This window comes from Periplaneta americana, chromosome 2 (genome assembly GCF_040183065.1).
Source record: "Periplaneta americana isolate PAMFEO1 chromosome 2, P.americana_PAMFEO1_priV1, whole genome shotgun sequence".
NCBI classification, from domain to species: Eukaryota; Metazoa; Arthropoda; class Insecta; order Blattodea; family Blattidae; genus Periplaneta; species Periplaneta americana.
Window position 1 is genome coordinate 36,833,411 of NC_091118.1, and position 19,282 is coordinate 36,852,692.

General features: G+C 35.6%; 1 protein-coding gene across 2 annotated transcripts in view; it reads left to right on the forward strand.

Annotated features, from left to right (window-relative positions):
* LOC138692321 (small G protein signaling modulator 3 homolog) overlaps positions 1-19,282 on the forward strand; it is a 77,753-nt gene that overhangs the window by 13,576 nt on the left and 44,895 nt on the right. For both annotated transcript variants that reach the window (XM_069815478.1, XM_069815479.1), the window contains exons 3-5: positions 11,247-11,458; positions 16,447-16,545; positions 18,943-19,106. In XM_069815478.1, coding sequence (XP_069671579.1) covers positions 11,247-11,458; positions 16,447-16,545; positions 18,943-19,106 — 475 coding nt within the window. The remainder of the gene's footprint in view (positions 1-11,246; positions 11,459-16,446; positions 16,546-18,942; positions 19,107-19,282) is intronic.

Genomic DNA, 19,282 nt, shown 5'->3' on the forward strand with positions numbered 1-19,282 from the left:
TGCTGGGTGGGCACCAGCCTCATACACTGGCCGAAATTTCATGAGAAAATTTCTTCCCCTATGAGGACGAACCAATGCATGTTCTGTAACGCAAGTTCTAGGGAGGATGTCTTAGACCACGACACCACAGTGCAGGACATTTTTCAACTTTAGTATGTTTAATATAAAGAAATATGTATCTGAGTACTGAATTTAAGATCTTTGACATTCTTATTCTTATCTACTTAAATTAAATTAAGTTCATGGCATGACAGTTTTTAGAGGGCTAAGATGAGCAGTGGGCTGCTAGCCTCATATCCACATCTCAACGAAGTGAACAATCATCTGATCAGTACATCAGAAGTGACTCATTATTTAAATAATAGTGTAAAGTAATCTGAACAAGGAAAAGAAATTAATAAGTTTTTCAAATTTTAGTATGCTTAATATGAAGGAATACTTGTATTGGGGTGTGTAAGATCTTAGGCATTCTTCTTATTTACTTAGAGAGGAAGAGAAGGCCTAATGGCCTTATCTCTTCCAGATTAAATTAATTAATTAATTCTACGATACAACTGGTTACGGACAGTCAAGGCCGAGCAGGCGACTGCTAGTCTCACATCCATATGTCTCAGTGAGGTGAACGATCATCCGACCACTAAGTGGATAACGTGTGGTCAGCACAATCTATCTCATCTCCCTAGCCATTATAACTGGCGTATAAAACCGGAATTTGCTGCTCACTGTAGCTCCCAGATGCTGGGTAGGTACTGATCCCATACACTCGAGATTTCATGAGGACTCAAACCAGTATCACTAGCCCAAGGCATGACGCCTTAAATCACGCAGCTACTCTGTGGGACACAGTGTTGTCAGATGTCCTGAATTTTCCAGGATTGTTCGGGATCTTAATGGTGTGTCCTGTGTCCAGTTATAAGCTATTTGTCCCGGTATGTCAGAAACATTGGAAAACTAGATTTTTTGCTCATTTATTTAAAATTATCTTTAAAATTCCTTATTCATTTTTTCAAGACCCTGTCCAACCTATGTTTAATGTCGTCAACGCCACCTGACACTTCCTATCTGATTGTATTGAAATAAGAATGATAATACTGTAATATGTATTAGGTATTAAACTAAACAGTATCTTTATTCTTTACTCTCTTTGAAAGTTGATTACTATTGCATTTTTTTCTGTATAGCCTAGATCAGGCTGTAATGTGACATTATTTTTCCAGACTTCATCAATAATTCAAAAGAAATTTAATAATCTATCAAAAATGTAATAAAATTAAAAGTTTAGGCCCTGTGTAATTATTTTAAATACATATAACGAATAAAATCAATTGTATTACAAATTGAATTAATTGAAATATGTAGTCACGTTAAGATATGCAATATCATCACCTGTTCTGGTTTCCTGACGAGGGAATCTGACAACCCTGATGGGACATTTACTTGAATAGTTTCGGAAAGTAGACTTACGCCAATCATACTGGTTGTTTTCCTTCTTAAATTTGTGTAGTTATTACATCTCTATATCATGTTGTAATCATAGCGAATTGTATAAATAATGATTTCAGTTCTATTGAAGCATTGTCATCTACTCGTATTTAGCATAAAACTCTTCGATATTTTAAAATATAATATATAATACAATACTCTCATTTTACGAGGAAACTAGATTATAGCAGGACCCCAGCGTACACTTTCCTGCATGTTGCACTTGCATAACACACGTTCCGGTACAATTCTCAGAAGCAACTAACAGCTGGGATGTTTTGTAGAACTGGCTTCCCACACTGCGGTCAGGAGAGCAGGAAGTCAGCTGGCAGCAGAATGATGCGTAGTTTCCTCGTAAAATGAGAGCACTATCATTTCTAATAGGTATGCATAGTTCTTGTATGTTATAGAATTATGAGTATTGTAATAGATTTAGACAAATATTTGAACAGTAAAGAGAACACTAAGAAATGGAGTTATAGTTGAAATGCAAATTCAATTTCATAAGGAAATGGCAGTACCTATACTAAATTTCAGTTGTGAGAACTGGAAAAGTCGATTGCAGATACGAGGCTCCTCAGCGCGATGTTTGATTTCACTATTCTTGGTCACCTGAGAAGCGTCGATATAAAGAAGCATATATATATATATATTTATATTTATCCAATTCCACCAGGTTATCATTGACATTTCTGGTCTCTCCTGGCAATGGCTTATTTGTAACTCACTTCTGAGGTTGGGGTGCCTGGAAGGCAGAGTTACACTGCCCCTATGATATTATGAAGTGCCAGGAGAGGTCTTAAACCTAAGCCTAACCTAATTTGCAGACCAGGACGAACACAGGAACATTCCCCTTTAAGGAAAAATTCCTGTGTTCTAACCAGGATTCAAACCCGGGACCTTATGAACTATAGTCAGAAACTGACCACTAGCCCATGAGGCTGATCAGAAGCAAATAATCTATATAAAATTATTGAAAAGCAGAAGAGGGGCGTTTTCACAAAACTCGTTATCTACAAAATCTTGTTCTTTCAAGAGAGCTCTTTTCTAACATACACAGCTGTAGATACTGAGTTTTGAAAAATCTCTTTTATTTCAAGATCAATTTACTGATATACTTACCAACTTTAGCTTAATTCTGATAGCACCATTGGATTCTCCTGACCCAAAAACATAAGGATACGCTAAAACCTCAAAATCGAAAAAAAATATAGATAACGAGTTTTGTGAAAACGCCCCTCATGTGTGAATGTATACCATGAATGGCAGATACCAGACTTCGATAATTCTCTTGAATTATCAACCTCAAGGATCCAGAAATGTTGGCAGACTTAAAATAAGGTAAAAGGATGATCTTTCTTGAGAACAGAACAGGCCACGAGATTTAATCCTTGCTTGTATAAGAAGAAGATACAATAATAATTGTAGTGGAATTAAAACAACAACTTGTGAAATTTGAAGGCATCCAAGGGTTCCCATGGCAACATCCTTTCCTCTCTCTTTGTGGCCAATAAGCCACTACAACTCCCTCTTTCCTTTATCTACAATCTAGCATCGAATTGACCATAAACAGAGAAGGAATTTTGCCGTCGAAACCCTTGGACACCTTCAGAAACTGGTTGTTGTTTTAATTCCACTGTAATGATTGAAGACAGAGTCGAGTTCTGCTGAAAACCAACACTGCAGTGCTGACAGATAAAACCAAACAGTGTATGTATGCCATCATTCCGAGTATTAAGAGTTAAAGTTATTCCCGGCGTGACTCCTCCTCATTGCTTACGTCTTAGGAAGTCAAGGCTCTATAAAGGCTAGGTAGGTAGTATCGTTCGCCATTTTTGTTCTTTCGTTGCCGAGCTACCAGACGAGGGATCTATTTGCCACACTGTTAAACATTATCATGTCGCAGCTTCTATGATAATAAATCAAACACGCCGTAATTCAGAAAATAATTGAGCAGCAAATAACGTCCTCGTGTGCTTTCTGCAAACGCCAATTAAAGAGCCAAAATGGCGGGCGATTATATATTAAGTATCTATCCAGCCTTAGGAAATGCTTTAAATCTTCATCAGTGAATCATAAGACGCACACATTTAAATGTAGCCGACCTGCAATGTGATTGGCTGCCGGAAATTAGAGCGATGGGACTATACTTAACATATTTTTATTTCAATCTTGTTTAGTATAGAACTTTAATTAATTGAATTGGTGAAAATGATATAATCCTAAGCCACACAGACAAAATTTTGCAGGTTTAAAGTTCAATGCTATTTTGTGTAGTATCATAATTTCTTCAGTGTATACTTACGTCATGTATTGAGTAATTTTTATAATATTTTACTAGTAGCTTCCTTATATATGTAAAAAATGAAATCACACACAAAAAAACATGTTTGTTAAAAGTGTTGCTTTGGACTGGGTATCTTATTCTCACCCCTTCAGTTTTCACTCGGAGAAAGAGTGTACCTGATCAGTGAGAATTCAACATCAAAAAGAGAGTGAAACAGATCTGGTCAGCAATTCTTTTCGAATTCGAATATTTATTTCTATTGTTACGGTGTAATATTGCCCTTGTACCATGAGACGACCACATGGCTAGCAAAACAAAGCCTTTTAATTCAGTGAACTAAGAAAAGTACTGTTAATGAGCTCCTGTCGAAGCCTCCCCTCAAACTGCACATACAGATTCCACAGCAGATAGGCAAATATAAACAAATTTTTGCCTACAATAACTGTAACAGTGTGAGAACTTAACTGGAATGTTGCATTAAAAAATAACAGCATCACATGCTTGGAGATAGCATAGAGTTTCCAACTGGCTTGAATGTCTCTCCTGTCACATGATACAGCAATTATGCTTGTACAATTAGCGCTATCAGCTCGTGGACAAGGGCTACTCAATTTTCCGATAATTTTTATTTATTGATTAAAGTTCTCGTTAACACTTTGTTAAAAATATAAAATTTACTTTGTCATACGTTAAAATTGTTAAAAAAGGTATTTACCTTCGACAGACTGCCCGTTTCGACGCTATGTGTCGTCGTCTTCAGTGTCTCTTGAACCACTGGTGATCTTGACACTGCGATGTGCAGTTGTCGATGGTAGGGGTGGGGGTGTGTTGTTCCTATGGTGGGGGTTGGCTGTTTGTATGTTATGTTGTATTATGACGTCAAATAATATGTGCATATCGAACTGTAGTTGTGTGTTAAGTATATATTGTGGGTGTGCTATTTGTATTCTTATATATTTCGTACTGTTCTAGGATGTGTAACTGTGAACTTTTTGGTGTGATGTGTAAAATTTCCATATCTGTTTCTATATTATTGTAGTCATGATTATTGTTGATAATGTGATCTGCATAATTTGATGTGATGTAAGGTTTGGTTATAGCTTTAATATGTTCATTATATCTTGTATGAAAGGATCTTCCTGTCTATCCTATGTAAAAACGTGGGCAACTATTGCATTTTAATTTGTAAACTCCAGTTGAATTATATTTATTTGAATGTTTAGTGTGGTTATTTGGACATTAATTTCACAATTTACAGCTAATATGGGTAGCTGGGTAACTGATTGTACAGTATACTAAGTGAACCGTAAGTAATGTAATTAATTTTAGGAGGTTATTTTTTTTATATTTCAAACGGAAAAATTTAATAATACAATTTTCTTTGTCTTTGCTTCCTTTTCGAGATAAAATTGTTTTATATGAAACATTTCATAGCATGTTTGGGAAAGCTATTGATTTAATTACCAATGTGCTCAGTCAATTTAAGAGGGCAGTGTATTATGATAATAAATTATTGAAATGATTTTAGTTTTGTCCTTTAAATGTACAGAAATTTGATCTAAACAAATGTAATTTTTCGTTCTCCAAAGGAATTTTACAATGTTACATTTGTTTGGATCAAATTTCTGCATTTTCACACCCCAGCTTTAGTTATTGAACAGTAGTATCATCACATGTGATTTCAGCAACACGTATTAATTATTTTCTGTCAGAAAAACATTATTATGTTATTTCCAATTGTTATCACTCCAATTTTGTCAACAATGTGCCCACAAATAAATTAATTGTACTTGAGTTGCATGTACATCCCTCTCAGGAATCCACGTTGTAAAGTTGGTGATACTGTAATTCTACTTTTCTTGCCTTCTATTTAGTTATTCTGTACCAGCCTTATGGGCTAGTGGTCAGAGCTTCTGACTACAGTTCATGAGGTGCCTGATTCGATTGCCAGTTAGAACACAGGAATTTTCCCATAAAGTGAAATGTTCCCATGGTGTGTGGATAAGCTTCAGGGCTTCTACCGCATTGTCTTGGTGTTGGTGGCTGACGTTTCGACCCCTGTGTTGTGGTCATCTTCAGAGCAGTTGTTGGATAAGGAAATAGTCTGCGAGCTCGTATGTATATATATATACAGGGTGTTTCAAAAATACGGGGCATAATTTCAGGTATGTATTTCCCACATGTAGACAATCAGAATAGTTCATTACAACATGTGTCCGGAAATGCTTCATTTCCGAGTTATGGCCTTCACAACATTGAAATTCACCGGAACGTTTTTCTTTCCGCAGGTCGTTCTCATTACAGAAGATGTTCAAAATGTCCACCTCCTGCTTGAATGCAGACCTCACATCAATGTCTCATTGACTTGCGAACACGATCCCAAACTCCAGGAGTATTGCGTATGTCCTCAGAACATGCCACAATTCGATTCCGAAGGGATTCCAAATCAGGCACCGGAGACGAATAAACCAATGATTTTAAATGGCCCCACAAGTAGAAATCGAGAGGGTTCAGATCAGGTGAGCGTGGAGGCCTTACCGTACATGAAGTGTATCTCTGCCAGCTCTTGATTTGAATACATGTCGCACAGTCTAATGCCTACACAACACTGAATGTAACCTTCGCCTCGGAATGAACTGTCAGAGTGCCCTCTTAATGTCTCCTTTGACGGCAACGACCTGCGGAAAGAAAAACGTTCTGGTGAATTTCAATGTTGTGAAGGCCATAACTCGGAAATAAAGCATTTCCGGACACATGTTGTAATGAACTATTTTGATTGTCTACATGTAGGAAATACATACCTGAAATTATGCCCCGTATTTTTTAAACACCCTATATATATATATATATATATATATATATATATATATATATATATATATATATATATAGGGAGAGAGTAGAGTCTCGATGGGGGGAGTACTATATATATAAGAGCTCGCAGACTATTTCCTTATCCAACAACTGCTCTGAAGATGACCACAACACAGAGGTCGAAACGTCAGCCACCAACACCAAGACAACGCGGTAGGCGCCCTGAAGCTTATCCACACACCACGCACACCAGCCGCGGAAGCCTACGCGAAATGTTCCCATGTTCGTCCGTGGTTTGGAAGTTAGATTAGGCTTAGGTTTAAGACTTCTCCTGGGACGTCATAATCATCCTAACATAATATCATGGGGGCAGCGTAACTCCGCCTTCCAGGCGCCTCAACCTCAGAAGTAGGTTACAAATAAACTATTACCAGGAGAGACCAGAAATGCCAAGTGACAATCTTGTTTGTTTTCTTGAATTTATTATTATTATTATTATTATTATTATTATTATTATTATTATTATTATTATTATTGTTATCATCATCATCATCATCATCTACTGCATCTAATATTTTTATTTGTGTAAATATAAGTTACCATATTATATTTATTGATTCGGTTTTTCACGGTGCTGTATCAGCTACTGGGTTATTTAGTGTCGGTGGAATTGGTGATAGAGAAATGGTACTTGGCGAGATGGCACCGATGATTACCTGAGGAACTTCTTTTCGGAACTCTGGAAAGATCCTGCTTTGTCTCAGATGACATGGAGAGCCGATAACTTTGTCTACTGTCAATTATACTTTGAAAAGCATGCACGGGGGGGGGGGGGGAGGCTGTGCGTGTGCGCGCACGCTAATTCTGAACTTGTTTAAATCATGCAACAATGTTGTATAAATCTACGTCTCCCCTCTCGAAGACCAAATAAACACAGTGCTTCCTGTTAGCTTTTATGACAGAGTAACCGGAAGGTTAAAGGACAAAACTAAAATTATTTTAATCATTTATTATCATAATATACTGTTGTATAAACGTACTGAGCGTATTGAAAATTAAATCAATGGCTTTCTCAAAACACGCCATGAAATGTTTAATATAAACTTACTTACTTACTGGCTTTTAAGGAACTCGGAGGTTCATTGCCGCCCTCACATAAGCCCGCCACTGGTCCCTATCCTGAGCAAGATTAATCCAGTCTCTACCATCATACCCCACCTCCCTCAAATCCATTTTAATATTATCTTCCCATCTACGTCTCGGCCTCCCCAAAGGTCTTTTCCCCTCTGGCCTCCCAACTAACACTCTATATGCATTTCTGGATTCGCCCATACGTGCTACATGCCCTGCCCATCTCAAACGTCTGGATTTAATGTTCCTAATTATGTCAGGTGACGGATACAATGCGTGCAGTTCTGCGTTGTGTAACTTTCTCCATTCTCCTGTAACTTCATCCCTCTTAGCTCCAAATATTTTCCTAAGAACCTTATTCTCAAAAACTCTGTTCCTCTCTCAAAGTGAAAGTCCAAGTTTCACAGCCATACGGAACAACCGGTAATATAACTGTTCTATAAATTCTAACTTTCAGATTCAAATAATTCAGCATACTGCTAATGCCCCCAAAATTCATTGCCATATGACAACCATTATTATAGTGAAAAGTATGGTGATATTGGTAAACCTTATCATTCATTGTCTATAAACCCCTCTTAAAAAGCTTCCTTTCCAAACATTCATTTTTGACAATGTAATGTTAAAACTTAATGAATGTGTCTTGTTTGCAAAGTATCACTCTACAAAAAAATAAATGCCAGATTTGTTCTGGCAACACTACTAAGCCCCTCCTCGTTTAGTAGACTTCTGTTGTGCTTTCTAATTTTCCACATGATATGGAGTATACAAGCCAATGATATTCTTAACAATGTATCTGTCCTTGGGAAAAGAAAATAGGAGTCCAATACATTATGTGAATTTTTTTAGTAGGAAAATGTTTTTTCGAATACTTCAGTTTCTTCCTGCTATTCACTTCTCGCCATTGCTTCATTTTATCACCATATTATGATATAAGCTCTGAGTAGTTTCTCATAAAAAGTTGAATAGAGAATTTATTGTTAGCACACATGCGAGCATAGTCTTTTTTGTATGAAGTTATTTATGCAGTGTACGATTTGTTGTTATAATACAAGGGAAACTTTTAAGAATTTCAAATTCAACTTTTCAAAAAGTTTCCCACTCACATGGAGAGGGGTGGGGAGGGTAATACACAGTGACAAACGGCTTCATCCTGTTTCCTCAATTGTTTCTTGCCAAAGAGCTCACAGTAGAAGATATGCTGTTCTTACAGTGATGGTAATCATTTTGCTCATTTCTCAGAAGATATTGATTTTAGGACCCATGTTTATAGGACTTTTATTTTTTGTTTTGATGCATACTACCTGCACTTTAAATATTGGACCCTTTTTTCAAAACACTGTATTTTAGTTTTTTTCTAATGTTTTTATTCCGGACTTTAGCCAGTCTTCTACACTCTTTCACAATACATAGTAATCTCAGTTCAGCTATTAGAAGTCTTTGTAAGAAGAAAATAGGACGGGAAATTATTCCTGGCTGAGATAACAGCTTCTGAGCAGAGATTTTAATGATTTAAGTGTTAAGGGAGGGAGAAATTCCTCTCATTTCTCCATACTCTGCATTTATGCATACTTGCCATGTAGTAGTAGTAGTAGTAGTAGTAGGTTTATTTTGCCTGGCAGAGTTAAGGCCATGAGGCCTTCTCTTCCACTCAACCAGGAATGTACAGAACGAATGGTGTTCAGTACTGAAATGAAACAGGATATTGTAATGATATATAGTACCGATATATAAAGATTGAAAGAGTATTATCACAGTTTAGTATATACAGTCACGAAGCTTGAGTTGTTGAGGGTACTGGGAACAATAGACTGTACTGGTACTATTTCGCATTGTCTGTTATGAGGCAATAGTAGCGATCCTAGTGATTAGCAACTATCTATGGATGCATATTCCCTACGTATTGAGCTTCGTGACTGTATATACTAGACTGTGGTTTTATCATGTTCCTTAGTTGGTGGCTTGCTAAGCACTGACTTGAGCTGTAACGTACGTAACTCAAGAGAGGTAGTATATTATGCAAAAACTCAAGACAAGTGTAAATGCAGAGTCATTGTATATGATTGATAATATTCGGTTTTGCGACATGAAATGACGTTTGTTGTTAGTTTGTGATAGTGAAAGAAACAATAAAGCTGGGTGCTTACTTACTGGAATGGATTAGTTTGACACGTTTGGATTTTTATTATAGTATTTTCACCTGTCTGCATTTCCGAATTGATCATCTAATATTGTTTTACTTACCAAGAGAGCGAGAATATTAATTCTTTGTAGTTTTCTGGACTAAACCTGGAAATAAAATGAATAGCTCTGAAGATGTATTTTTAATTTTGTTAGCTTTGAAAGAAGAAATACAATAACCTTCACATCATTTCATTTGTGCCTTCAATATTGTTGTGATTGGAGGTCTTGCAATTGATATATTGTCATGAGTTTCTTTATTTTGATCGCGGACCCTACAGAAATTTCTCTAGATTTCTCTGGCCAGAATTATGGATGGAATCTGATCATGTGGACAGGGACAATACAGCGAGCGATGCTCATTTTAAAAATAGTGCAAAGAATAAAAATCTGAATGCACCGAACGAATCCATCTTTAAGTGACTGCCATGTTAAATGGAAGAGAAGCCGAACCGTTATACTGTAATTCGATGGTTTTTGAGTAAAAGGGGTTAAGTCATTTTTTTGTGCAAATGGAGTTTGTTCCCAGGTGCATACACAAGTTAAATTCTACAACCGGGTGTGCAGAAAACAAAATAATACTAGTATTTGATGTGTTTTATTTGTGTAGAAAATTATTTATGATAAGGGTCCTAAGTTAATTGAAGCGTTGTAAGTTACAAAATTTTTATTCGGCGTGTTTCCATGTAATAATGTTGTATGTCATGTTACCTTGCTATACTCCTTGGCTTGCAACTGTCCATCAATGCAGTACGTGAAATTTGTCTATTCAAAAGTTTGCTACCCTATAACAACGTTGTACGTGTACACATTTTTGCAGCTCCTGTAAATTTTACCAAATGTAACTTATAACGTTGTTCCAGCCGACGCTTCAATTTTAATTTTTCTCGAAACTCATTTGAGGACTAATCTCCCCTTACCCAAACACCATCGAATTAGACTTATGCTATCATGATGGCTCAGTGAGCTGGGCTTATAAGCCAAGGAGCCTAGGTTCAAATTCTGCACCCTGAATTTATAACTTGTGTTGGACAAGCCCATAGTCAAGTAAAACGAGGGTTTTCGTTGGGTACTCTGCTTCCCCTGTGGCATCCCAACAATTCTCCATCATTCATTCATTACAATTGCAAAGTAGACCCGAGTCTGTGGTGAACTCTGGATAGTCTCTGACAAACTAAATGATCTGTTCTCAGTACTAGCGACATCTGTGAGCCATGCTCATAGAGTCACAGTGAATATTGGCAAGTTAAGGACCTTGCTATTACGCAAAAATAAATAAACTTGAGCAGAATCCCTATATTGACTTACGATTTTTGTCTTTTTTTTTTTTTTTTTTTTTTTTTTTTTTTAGGAGAAGGTGGACACAGCCTTGTCTGAAGACGAGGGTGAAACAGATTTATCCTGTCTTGGAGAAGTCTCAGAAGGACTGAGTATTAAAGCTGATGGCGTCACTCCAACTCCAGGGGGACCATTTTCAGCTTTGACGCCTTCCATGTGGCCTCAAGATATCCTAAGTAAGCTTGGACAGCAACCAGATGATCCTAACTCACAACCTGAATACAGGTAAGACCAGCAGACTTAAAAATAAATAAAATAACATAAAAGATCAAGTTTATTTACACAGTGTGTCCTAGGATAATTGTAAAATATTTTTGGATAATGTAGTTTGAGTTAAGGACACTTGGTAGAGGTTTCTAGCTTTCTATATGCTTTACCCTACCTCAAAAGAAATTTAATTTTCTCCAGAACTATAGCAGATTAGGCAGTCAAAATTTTCACCAGTCATAAAACAGATTCTGCTGAGTTTATTGATGCCACAATAAGTAACTAGGTTTATTTTCTTTCAATTGACAACAATTAAACATACATACACATACATACAGGGACATCATTTTATTTTTACTAACATTTCTGATATTAACCTGGCTATACCTTTGGATCAACGGTTGTTACTCCCTTCCACGACTGGAGTTCGATGGCGTAAAATACAAACAAATCACTTTACTAGGTATAGGAGGGAAGAAAAGTAGTTCATCCATTTACGTAAACTAGGAAATATCACGCTTTTGAGTTTGATAATTTTCATTAGGTTTTTGTTTAATCAGAATACAGTACAGTATTAACAATGAGTGTTTTTACTCACGAACTGAGCTGTTCATACGGACGTATTCATTATGCAGTGTATATTGTAGTGTTCCAGCACATTAGCGTACACTATAGAGAATTAAGTTAAATTGAAAAATAATCATAATATGGATATTTAAACACATTTTTCAAAATGGTGGCGGTTCATTTCGATACAGGCTTCAGTTCTAATGTGTGTAATTCCAATTACCAGTTTCGTCCTTCGTACTAGTAACTCATGTTGAAATAATTCTGTACCTACTCTGTAAAAGAGTACCTTATGTACTGTAAATTCAATCTTCACTTCTGCTCGATCCGAAAAGATAAAATTACTCAGACATGCTATCTACTGTCCGTCCAAGTGGTTATGTCACAGGATCGTAGAAAGGAGGGAAATCACGTGACAGTTAATTACTTAACGAGGCCCTTTTATTTAAGTTATTTTAAACAGTTTTATGGGTATAATATTACGTAGATGTCCAATTCCTAACAGAAATTAATGTTCTCAGAAAAGAGCTAAGACAGCCCAGCCACTAGCCTTTACAGAGAGGCGAATAGAAGCTGGTGGAGAAAACCGGAATGCGACGTAGGCAAATGGACGACAGTACCTGTGCGAAAATGATGCAATATTGAAAGCTCTTTCGTCATTGGAAAACGCGAACATATTTTTGGAACGTACTGTGACGGTAAGGCTACTATGACTGTTATGCGGTCTTGGATCTGTGTGGAGGACGGTTGAACTTCATTAGTAGAAGGGGTGGGAGTGAAGTACATTCAAAAACTCAGGTACAATAAAAATTGGAGTAAAAATAAAATGATGTCCCTGGGGTAAGTGTTTCACTGCAAACCCAGCACTCTCCAATTTTTCCTATTTTCTACCTTCCTCTTAGTCTCCGCATATGATCCATATATCTTAATGTCGTCTATCATCTGATATCTTCTGCCCCAAACTCTTCTCCCTGCACTCTTCCAGTGCATCTTTCAGTAGGCAGTTTCTTCTGAGCCAGTGACCTAGACAGTTCCCTTTTCTCTTTCTCATCAGTTTCAGCATCATTCTTTCTTTACCCACTCTTTCCAACACAACTTCATTTCTTATTCTGTCTGTCCATTTCACACACTCCGTCCTTCTCCATATCCACACTTCAAATGCTTCTAGTCGCTTCTCTTCACTTTGTCATAATGTCCATGTTCGCTCCATACAATAATGTCAAATCACATCACATCTCTTCATGCTCCTTTTTTTTATTTTAGTAGGTTATTTTACGACGCTTTATCAACATCTCAGGTTATTTAGCGTCTGCATGACATGAAGGTGATAACGCCGGTGAAATGAGTCTGGGGTCCAGCACCGAAAGTTACCCAGCATTTGCTCATATTGGGTTGAGGGAAAACCCCGGAAAAAACCTCAACCAAGTAACTTGCCCCGACCGGGAATCGAACCCGGGCCACCTGGTTTCGCAGCCAGACGCACTGACTGTTACTCCACAGGTGTGGACCTTCATGCTCCTTGTTCTGTTAAAAGCTTCCTTTGTCATTGCTATCCTCCTTTTCACTTCTTGGTAGCAGCTCATCTTACAGCTTATAGTACAAGTATTTGAAGCTGTCCACTTGCTCTACTACCTCATTTAGAATTCGCACGTTTACCTTCTTTATTTTTCTCCCGACAGCCATGATCGTCATCTATTTGCATTTACCTTCATCCCATAAACATAGTCGTAAGTAATTATTATTGTTTTTTTTATTATTTATTAATTAAGCCTAGTATGAATATTTCTTTTGTGTAAACAGAATGAGTATTTCCATTCTTTAAAGTATGTAAAAACAGTAGAAGTGAATGACAAGCTAACAGAAATGTTAAAAGTTTATTTTTTTTTTTTTCATATGTTGATATCTGTTCCTGGAAATTGTGAAAAGAATCTGGTATCGTAACCTTAACTTAAAATTAAAAATTCTCATCCTCCCCTTACAAGTTCAAAAGTATGACACAGTACATTTTAATCAGCGACATTTAAATTTGTAGTGGACTTGGACTTTATGGCACATTGTGAGTTGGAGAAAGTAACAAGTACATGACACACATTGGCTGACATGATGTCAGAAACAGTTTCCTGAGATAAGATATGAGTTACTATGTTGAGTATGTGAGTAATGAGGACTTTAATCTATCGTATAGTAATTCAAGTTAGCATGTAAAAGTGAGAGTAGATTAGCTTGCGAAACCGTTTCAGATGTATTCAGGCTTTTATTGAATTACACAAAAATAGTCTTCCTCATTGGTTCAGCAGTTACTGTATCGGAAATATAGATTTGCATAGCCTGTATCTAAGTTTGTGGCATATAACAGAAATTTCCAACATTAAGCTCGCTAATTTGCAATCAAGATTTGTATAACATTATCTTAAGTTCCTATTTTAAGGTGCAGATGGATCTGCCAGCTGGCTCTGAAAGGTGATCTCCAGTTATAAAAATAAGAATGATATAAAAATACCTCTACTAATCATTATATTATCCTATCATCTTATTATTGTTGGTATTGATTTTCGCCCTAAAGATGTCTCTGTCTTATAAATGGAAGTGATTCCCGTCAAACTAGCAGAATAATTATGAAAACGTCATAGTTCACCATATCCGTAGGCATTGGTAACTAATCAATTCACACAAATTTAATCATTCAATAAATATATTAATCTTTCACAAAAAAAATTAGAACAATTTTTTTTAACTTCAGAGAAGTGATATAATTATCTGTCTCTTAATTCTGAAAATTAATAATTTTTTAGATAATATTCCCTGAAAAGAATCTAATAACTGTCTTAGTCTAATGATAATTATCACACGAAATTTATTTCAAATATAGTTTCACTTTCTCAGAGTAAAATTGTCTACAAAATACATGTGAAGGGTCCAGGGGAAAAACCTGTTAAGTCCAAAATTATCAATTTTTTGTTTTGGATGTCATGTAATACCTCAGGCAATAGAGATTTCACTAGTTTAATTGTACAGAGTAAAAACTTGATCAAGCCAGAAATATTTGAAAAATGACAACTCAGAGACAATATAATGTAATGGACCTTGAAACTTTAAACTTGCTCTCCTGTAAAAACAGTAAAACGTGACTTAGCACGTTCTTCCCCTGGACCCTTCATGTTTTTCTGTTTCTCAAATACTACCATCATGATAATTTTATTAATGTTATCTTTATCATCTTTATATTATATCATAGGCAGTGCTGTGTCCACAGTTGGAAGTCTGGTACCTCGGTATGTGAAACATCCCAACTGCACATAATGTATTAATATTGCAGTATTGGTATTGACAGATTAGGTTAGGGAATTCTTGAATATTGTAATAACTGTTCGACTAATAACGCGAAAAATAAACAAAAAGCTGTCAACGAAGGATAGGAGCAAATTGCATTGAAATTTAAAAATATGTTATTAGCAATCCAAAAAAATTGTCTCTGTATGCATTTTAAGTACCGGTAGCTAATTAGATCAGAAAATATTTTTTTGTGGTAAAATTGTTCATTACACAGTGTCATTTGCTATGTGAACAGTCACTGATTGAATATAATAGTAAGCCACTGGTGTAGCTCTTCGACTAAGACGTTTGCCTGCCAATCCAGAGTTGTGCTCAGGTGCAGGTTCGATTCCCGCTTGGGCTGATTACCTGGTTGGGTTTTTTTTCCGAGTTTTTCCCCCAACTCTAAGGCGAGTGTCACGTAATCTATGGCGAATCATTGGCCTCATTTCGCCAAATACCATCTCGCTATCATCAATTTCATCGACGCTAAATAACCTAGTAGTTGATACAGCACCATTAAATAAACCAAAAAAAAGATAATAAAAGAAAATATAATTAAATAATTGATTAAATGGCGATCTTACTCGTGTTAGTTGTGTAAGCATGTGCATCAAAACTCTCAAAGCCTCACACAACATCAGAAAACGAGTAAGATCGTCATTTAATCAATTATTTATATTCAGGTGTTAAATGTACGAAAGATTCAACATGGAAAATATAATAGTTATAAAATGCAATGTGTATTATACAAATTATATCAATTACATTTATTATTATTATTATTATTATTATTATTTTTATTATTATTATCATTATTATTATTATTATTATTATTATTACCATCATCATCATCACCACCACCACCACCACCGTTCACAAAGAATTGCTTCTTGCTCAGATTCTTTACCAACACTAACCATTAGGAATAGAGACTTCTTGGCTACCTAGACGTGGCATAAGTCACGACTTTAAACACAGAAAACAAGATACATAATATCCTGTTTCTATGTAAAGAGATAAGTCTTAATTTTTCTCAATGAACTGAATGAACTGAACCTCAGTTCACTGGAATTTTAGCATGTCTGGTATATTTTTGTTTGAAACTGATTGATTTATTATTTTAGGTTTGATGAATTTGGTTTTCGAGTGGAAGAAGAAGATGGTCCTGAACAGAATTCAAACAAATTGCTGGGAATTCCATTTGTTGAAGATCCACAACACAGGTAATATTAAATACCATTCATTTCTTGTCATTGTGCTCGTAGAATTTCGAAGTGTTTTACCTTTGTTATGATGCATTTAGACACTGTTTCTCCGACCATGTAATAACTAAAACTAAAAAAATGAAGAGTTCGCGGGAAAAACGATGAATGTCACATTTCTGTTAAGGATTAGATAATGATCTAATTGAGTCTATAACTGCAAGATGTAGTGCTGTTTCTATAGAAAATGAAGGAAAGGATTACTGTATTCGTGGTGATAATTCTCCTTTTTACCATTTTTCATAAGAACAACATTAAATTTCGTAGTGATCCATTGAATTAGATAATGACATCAACTTTAACAAAACTGTGACATTCATCGTTTTTCCCGCGAACTCTTCAAATATAATAATATAGACTGAATATGTGTGAAGTGTGCGTACATTTGTGTGTGTATGCAGGGTATTTAGTGTGTAGGGCCTAAAGTATAGAAATTGATCATATTCCTGGGCTCAGTCTTTGTTCATAGAACTTTACAGGATATAAGTGCATGAATGTCTTTAAACTAAAGGGTGATGGTAAATGTTATTTTGAACAAAGATACTGTAAGCCTAATAATTTTTTCTTTGTCCAGTTATTTTTCTGAAAATTTATCAATTTTCTATTATTATAATTATCATTTTTAATTCAGTGATTCATCACTGTAAATAAATGCATAATGTCTTATTTCACTCTGTATAATCGTAAATATTACGTCTGATTCGTAGTTATTCTTTTGTTTAGTATTAGTGGTGTATTTCTAAACAAAAAAAAGTGCCCTGTCTGTCTCTGTGATATTGGTAGTACCAGTAGTAGTTGTCTTCGTTGTCATCGACTTTGTCTTCATCATCATTATTTCCGCAGGAATACGTATGGAATGTCAGACGAAAATACATGGGTTGGAATCAAGATATAGATGTTGTTAGGTTGTGGAGTAGGCCTCACTATGAAATTGTAAATACGAATAAAATATGACTTTTATTAATGCAAAATTTGTTGATAGTAATGCAGTTTGAGTACCAATTAATAGTCTTAATTATATATAATTTACAGATGGTCCTTTAGTACCTAATAATGTTAAATGATGGGTGAAATTTTTGTCATAGTCAGTCAAAAAACGCATTTTCGTTTTCTTGTAAAAAAGTGAATCGGCAATCTCTTATTTATATGTTGAGCAAGTTTCAATGCTGTGCGGCACTCGAAAGCATGAAAATTACGCAATATATAAATGGCTTCATCCTTCAACTTCAATTTCATGCAAATTGTACAGGCAGCTTTCTCACATTTTTTTTTTCAGCACATTTCGTCAGGTTTGAAGTGTAAAAACTCTTACAGTTTTGATGCTAGAAACATGAAATTTTTACTGCATATTCTATACACTGTGGTTAACAAAATGGTTCATGGGTTTTATGATTAAATGAATTCTTTCTGAAATAAAAAATGAAATATTTATAGTGGCAATGGAAAATTTCTATTTTTAGGTATGCAGTGGTTATAAAAATGTTTTCCCCGTTTTGTAGTAAAGGTATAGGAAAACTGAGCATGATTTTTTTTTCTAAATATGTCACTGGTCTTGCAAAAAAATTCAAATATTACTGAAAAATTGAGTGACACATTTCATTTTGAAATATGCAAATTTTTCAGAGTATTTTTGTTAGTAACTCAGAAACTAATTGACTCACAGAAATGAAACTTCACCACATCATTATCTATCACACTGTAATTATGTGTACAAAAAGTCAAGGACGTAGCTTGAAAATGTAGAAAATAGAAATTTTACCCATCGCTCCTCTTAATAATAAATGTACAGCAATTTTATTGGCTGTATAATTAAATTATAAAATTGCCCTGGTGCTGCCCAGCCCCGAAAAATAGTAACTTGGCACTGCCAAACTCAAAATACACCCTTGTTTAGTATGAAGATAAAATGTTCAAGTTACAAGTAGTTAACATAGTGCATTCAATCTTATACTTAAATAAATACACACACAGTATTTTAATTTGTGTGATGATGTAATACATTCGATTGACATACTGTTTTACCACAGTCTACTATATACAGCCACGAAGCTTGAGTTTTGAGGGTGCTAGAAACAAAAGACTGTGACGGTACTATTTTGCATTGCCTGTAATGAGGCGATATTAGCGATCCTAGTGGTGAGCAACTACCTAATGTTTGCATATTTACTACGTATTCAGCTTCGCGACTGTATATACTAGACTGTGGTTTTACTATAATTTTGTATGGGACGTTCCAGAATTGATGTCTGTGAATTTCACATGCTCTGGTTTTCTTGGAATTGTATAGAAATTGATAAATTACAGGACTTATTTCATGACCTGTTAGTTTACTCGATTTTAATCACTATTTTGTTGCAGACTACAATGGGTAGCTCACCTAGAGTTTAGCCACAACAAAGAAGTATGTGACTTAACATGGGATAAGGTTGAAGTGCGACTGCCTCGTACTGAAAAACTTCGATCCATGGTTCGAGCAGGAATTCCTCATTCACTTCGTCCTCAAATGTGGATGCGATTATCAGGTAAAATGAAGATCTTAGAAATTGAATATTGATCACAATTGTGGTACTAGACCTAGAATATTAAGAAGAATAAAGTCTGTGTGATGTATCTTGTCTCACTGTGAAAAGAGAGAGAAAGGAGATATGTCTTACTTCGTCTGTGTTGTTATGGCGATGGGGGAATGGAGCGATGCCGT